The 5,818-nt window shown below is 46.6% G+C and overlaps 1 protein-coding gene across 2 annotated transcripts in view; it reads right to left on the bottom strand.

Annotated features, from left to right (window-relative positions):
- Positions 1–1,392: 1,392 nt before the first annotated feature.
- mntb (MAX network transcriptional repressor b) overlaps positions 1,393–5,818 on the bottom strand; it is an 11,007-nt gene continuing 6,581 nt past the window's right edge. Inside the window, exons 5-6 of one of the 2 annotated variants that reach the window (XM_031857227.1) lie at positions 3,145–3,337; positions 1,393–2,952 (exon numbers count right to left, since the gene is read on the bottom strand). In XM_031857227.1, coding sequence (XP_031713087.1) covers positions 2,144–2,952; positions 3,145–3,337 — 1,002 coding nt within the window. In that variant the 3' untranslated portion in view covers positions 1,393–2,143. The remainder of the gene's footprint in view (positions 2,953–3,144; positions 3,338–5,818) is intronic. The other variant, XM_031857228.1, reaches the window with a different exon arrangement.

Here is a 5,818-nt window from a genome sequence, read left to right on the forward strand (position 1 = left end):
ACACACACACACACACACACACACACACACACACACACACACACACAGGGCAAACTGTAGAACCAACAAACGGAGCCATGCTACAGGTACAGTAGGATTAACTATAGTACAGATTATAAAACATATTGAATACAGTCACATATACAGACAATAACGCACAGAAACAGCAGAAGAGGCGACGTTGACTGCGAACACATACGACGATGGGAGATTTCATGGTGTGACATGTATAGGCTGGCAAGAAGGCTGTGAGGCCATGAACGTTTTGAGTGTGTGCACATGAACACACACACACACACACACAGAGAAGACACAGACAAAAGAAAAGTGGGTGTCACAACACATTTTCCTTGTTTGTAATGGAAACATTTTGAGACATATTCTTTCAGAGGATTTGGCGTCATGTTTCATAATGTTTCATCTCGTTTGTTGTCAAAAAGAAATGTCATGTCGCTGCCAAATTATTCTTCACAAAACTACAATATGTGAATTGTTTTTTAGGCCTGAAAACGATACTTTTTCCAGTCTTTTTAACTTTCTTTGGTGCTGTATCCCAATTGTTTGATGAGACAAATGTATGTCACCTTGTTTGACGAGTAAAAATCTTAACTCAAGGTCCATTTACTACCCTTCTGGAGTTTCATCCACACCTCACAATCTTACAATCTTCTCAGCAGTTTGAGTTACTCAGGCGACCGTATGGGATATAATGCAGGACACAACTTCTTGAGTTAAGATTTTCTTTCTTTTCTTTCAAGGTAAAGAGGGAACTCTTACACTCAACATGTCTCATCGTAGATTTTAAAAGCCTGTGCAGGAAGTTTGTGTGTGTGTGTGAGTGTGTGTGTGTGTGTGTGTGACATCAGAATGAGGTCTGGGATGAGGCAGCAGAGGGAGCTGTTGCATTAGAGTGAAGAGGACCATGGCCCTACAGGAACACCTGTCACTGAATGTTTTGAGAGCAGATGTAGAGGAGGTTTTTTTTCCAGTCTTTCACATTAAACTCACCACACAAATTTGAGGCATTTGGGATAATGTAGAGTCTTGTTCAGCATCGTGTCAAAACAGTCTATAACAATGTATATTTCAACTGACTGCATTCAGTACTTTCTCATCCCAACTCTTAAGTCGTCAACAGGCCGGTATGCTTCTGTACGTTAAGCAAACTAAGCAATCATTGCCCAAATTCTGCCCCTTTAACCCTGCCGCTCATATCTGGAGTTGCTCCGTATTTAATAACGGAGACGTAGTGGATAAAAAAAACTCCATTGTTGAATGGGACACTTGTGACCAAACTTGGTCTTTTTTTTTTTTTTCTGTTTCTTAAACTGTAGATCTGGTTGTATTATTGCACTGTTCAGGCTTTTTCTTAAACTATTTGCAAGGTGTTTGGTGCCAAGTGGAGTGGCAAGGAACCCTGATTTGGAGGTAAATGGAGAAGGTTTAACAGTCACACCGAGGAGCAAGAACTCGATGCAATAAACATGAGTAAAAAGTGAAAAAGTGAAGAACTGCATCAGAAACTGACAACGCTTTAGCTCTATTAAGCCCTCTATGTAATGTGAGCTACTTTCCACCGGTCTGTAATTCATTAGGAGCTCCTCCTGCTCTCAAACACATCAGTGACATTATTCCACGTGACGTCATGGTTACGAGTATAAAAAAAAAACGGGCACATATTGAATCACCAACAGTCCAACGACAAACAACTCTCTTTCCCTCGATGAGTGGATGAATTGTTAAGGTAAATCCTTGATGCCTGAGTGTGAACTGAGCTTATTATGTTAGTGCTTCTGGTTGGAAAGGAAGGAGAGGAGAAAAGGAAAGGAAGGAGAGAAGTAGGAAGGAAGGTAGAACAGAGTTCCTGTCTTTGCAGCGCAGACAAATGTCTTATTTTTTTCCACAAACAATGGCCTGACCCACTGACTGCTTTAATGTTATTGTTCACAAACTAACAGAGCTGTGACCAAAATATCTCCGGAGATTTTCCATCACAAGTTGTCCAAAAAAAACAACTGATGTTTTTCTTTTGCCAGAGATTCTCTGCAGTTGATTATTGATAGGAGTGTAAAAAACGCATCCAGAAGGTCTGAATCTTTCTCTCCTTCAACCGACAGCCCCACGTCTACTTTGTGTTTTACCTTCAGGCCAGTTTGAGCGTGCCGACGGGGAAGGTTGGGACTGTAACCATGGTGACAGGGTTGAGGACGGCGGCCTGTCCGACCAGCTGAGGGAGGGGGGCCAGCACGGCGGTGGGTTTCCCTAGCGACGGGCTCCCCTGGCTGATCACGGCCGCACTGTTCATCTGGGCTCCGTTACTGTTGACTTGAGGATTGGCCTGGACGTGCGGCAGGGCGTGATGGGTGAAGGTGTGCGTGATGTGGCCCACCATGGTGGGCTGGGACACAGACACGCCCTGGGGGTAGAGAGTCGGGAGGTGGGATTGGAGGGGGCCTCCCAGATGAGCCACCGGGTGGACGGTGATGTGTCCGATGGGCTGGGCGGCCATCGGCTGGTGAGCGGCGGCAGCCGGCGCCGCCGCCATCGGCTGATGGATGGAGGAGATGGGGCCGGGTGACGGGGCGATGTGCGTTAGATGCTTGTGACTCGCCGGCAGGCTGTGATTGACAGCCTGGATGACCGACGGGTGGGACACGGCAGCGTGAGCGATCACGGTGGACTGCATCTGCATCGCCGGGGGGTGAATGGGATGGGCAGGCTGCGGAGGGGGCGGACCCGGAGTAGGTGCGATGGCGTGAGGAGGAGCGGAGGATGAGGAGGAGGGCACGTTCAGGACTCCAGAAAGAGGCAGGGTGGCGTGCTGGATCGACAGGTGATGGTTGAGGAGCGGCTGGGCTTGTAAGATGGGAGGTGTCGGTTTGGGGAGAGACGCGAGAGCGGGAGGAGCAAGGACGTCCTCGTCGATGTCCTGCTCAAAGTTGTCTTCTCCTTCTGGGGACCAGAGAGGAAACCGTTAGTCACCATGGAACCATCCACAAAGTGTGTACATGAAGGCTTATGTAAATATGTGTGTGCGACGTAAAACCATCATGTTAGCACGTGTGTGTGTAAATTTGAAGATGTGATATATACGAGACTGATCAGTGCATCTCTTCTGCGAGTTGCCGCATCTCATCCCTGTACCTGAGGCGGTGGATGTGGAGGCCTGGTCGTCCTCCGGCTGGATGGTCTGACGGAGGACTCGGTCGATCTCCATCACGTCCATGCATTGGCTGAGCTCGTTCTTCAACTCGGCCAGCCGCTGCTGCGTCGCGATCTTCTCTCTGGCCAAGCGCTCCATCTCGTGCTCATACTCCTTCTCCTTACGCTTCAAAGTCTACCAGAGGAGATACGGACGGCACGGAAGATTAGGATCACGAGCACATCTGAAAACACTGGAGAATAAATTCTCACAGACAATCACAGTATAATTAAGAAATTAAGACTGGTACGTTGCTGGCACATGTACTGTATTAATTCTCAAATAAAAGGCTGTCACAATGGTTCATATTATCATGCAAGTTCTGCATAATATTGATTTCAACAGCATTATTCCCATCGGCACAACAACAGTCACGCAATAGTCGACCTTGGTCGCTCCGAGTTTCTCTCGAACAATAAATTAGTCCTCACTCACATCATTTGTTCTGTTCATTTGATGCGTTTTTCCTTCGGTGTTAGAAGCCATTAAAAGTAGTTTTCAATAAAAGCCTTTGAGGGGAGCAGCGGGATTATGCCCCATGAAATACTGGCCATGTGTTAATGTGAAACAGATGGAGGAGTGTTGGAATATTAGTGTGAGTTTGCATTAATAGCCAACACCAGCAACAGCAGATTAACACGGAAAACAGGAGCAGATTATAAAACAAGGAAATAAAATATACTTTTAACAACAGGGGGAAATAAATAACGTGTCCTGTCTGAGGCCGTTATTACTCCTAGAATGTACCTTACGTACAGGCTATGAAGCCAGAGGTAGTTTTAAATATTTTAAAGAACTGTCATTGCAACAGAAAAGAGAATTAAGACTTTTTTTTTTTTGTCTGTGCACTCTCGGCCACTCCCACATTTCTCCCAGCTTGCACAATCCTGAAACAAAATGTTCCCCACACACTCAGTTTCATACACCAGAAGGAAGCCACGCACGCAAATTCAAGCATGTTCACACTGCTTTTGTAGCTGGTAATCTACCTAAACTCCTCCCATTTCCTGGATATCATGCTTGTTTTTCGAGACGACGGGGTCAGAGCAGGAGTCATCGTTTTTTTACCACCAATCACTCAAGTTTGCCACCATCCCAGCAGTTCTGATGTGAATGGATTACTTTAGCCTGAACATTACTGTTATTACACTTGATTCTGAGCACAGAGCTGCCATGCGCTGAGCTGCATGTGTGTTTTTATAGATTTACAAATGACACAAGGAAGACAAACACAGCAGTAGACACAAAAAGACAGAAAACTACACAAAAAGATTTATAAAGAGCCCTTCCGGTCCTAACATGTGGCCCCTGTGACCCAGTTTATGTGTGGGTCAGCTGATGCATGAGCACCAGTATGACAGGATAAGGACATTAACAGATTACTAGGCAGGAATGAGGGGGAGAGAGGAGGGAGAGAGAGAGGGGGGAGGAAAAATGTGGGGGGGGGGGTGTAAAGAAGGGCGTCGAGAGGTGGGACAGGACGGGCTAATGTTGGTTACCAGAAACAGAAACCATTCAAATGCTGGTAAGCTTTTACTGGTTCACTGCATTACCATAAATAAATATCCAGCTGTTGAATGCTCAACACTGTTAGAACAGTCTCCTGTCCTGCTGGTGCAACCAGAAGAGAAGATGAAGGACGGAGATGCGAGACCGGGGACATGAAATAAGCACATGGAGGACACATGACACATGATCCCACTACAGGAGACTCACCTCAGTGAGCATGAGCTGGTTGCTCTCTGCAGGCATGCGATGACCTCACCCCTCCCAACCCAAAACTCACAGCGACCGGTCTAGACCTGGTGAACTGTGACATCACGAGTGACAGGGAGGTTTGGGAACCACAGCCAATCAGATCGAGGCTGTGTCACATTTACTGAAAAAGTTATTCCAGCTGCTTCGTGGCTGTTATTTCATGTCTGATCCATCTGTATTGTGTGCACACTCACTGAATAATGAACATCGTGCCTCTACCACTGCTTGTTTTTGTGCTACATGTGCACCCATGAACATCCCGTCAAAGGTCTTAAAACCCAGACACCATTAGGCCTGCAGCACATCACCAAGGAAACAGCTGTCACCCATAGCAGTTTCCTTGGCAACCTCATCCGTGAGGATTTGGCTGCTTGAGCAGCAGTTTGTAAAAAAAAACCACAAGGAGCTATCTAATTGGGTGAAGCATGGAGGTAATTAGATAAAAGGAGTGATGTGACTGGTTGGTTGCCAGTCGGGGGCTTCAGAACACACCCCCCCCCCCTCCCTCTACACTTCCACCCCACACCCCCTCTCCTTCATCCATCGCTCCCTCGACACCATTCCCTCCTTTTACCCCTCCTCCCCCGATTCATCTATACCTCCTTTATCCTTCCTCTTCCAAGATGTCCTCCCTAAGAGAAAAGAGGTGAAGATGACTCAAGCGTGCTGATATTTGGCATGAAGGCGTCTTAATCACACATCTGTGTGGACGTGTGGTTTTCACACAGTTGATATGAGGAGAACAAGTCTGTGACAGGAGGAGCCATTGACAAAAGACCAATATAACAAGAGTTTGATTGTTTTTTTACATCACACACACACACACACACACACACACACACACACACACACACACAC

This window comes from Anarrhichthys ocellatus, unplaced genomic scaffold (assembly GCF_004355925.1).
Source record: "Anarrhichthys ocellatus isolate YVR2014 unplaced genomic scaffold, GSC_Weel_1.0 scaffold18, whole genome shotgun sequence".
In the NCBI taxonomy this organism is placed as follows: Eukaryota; Metazoa; Chordata; class Actinopteri; order Perciformes; family Anarhichadidae; genus Anarrhichthys; species Anarrhichthys ocellatus.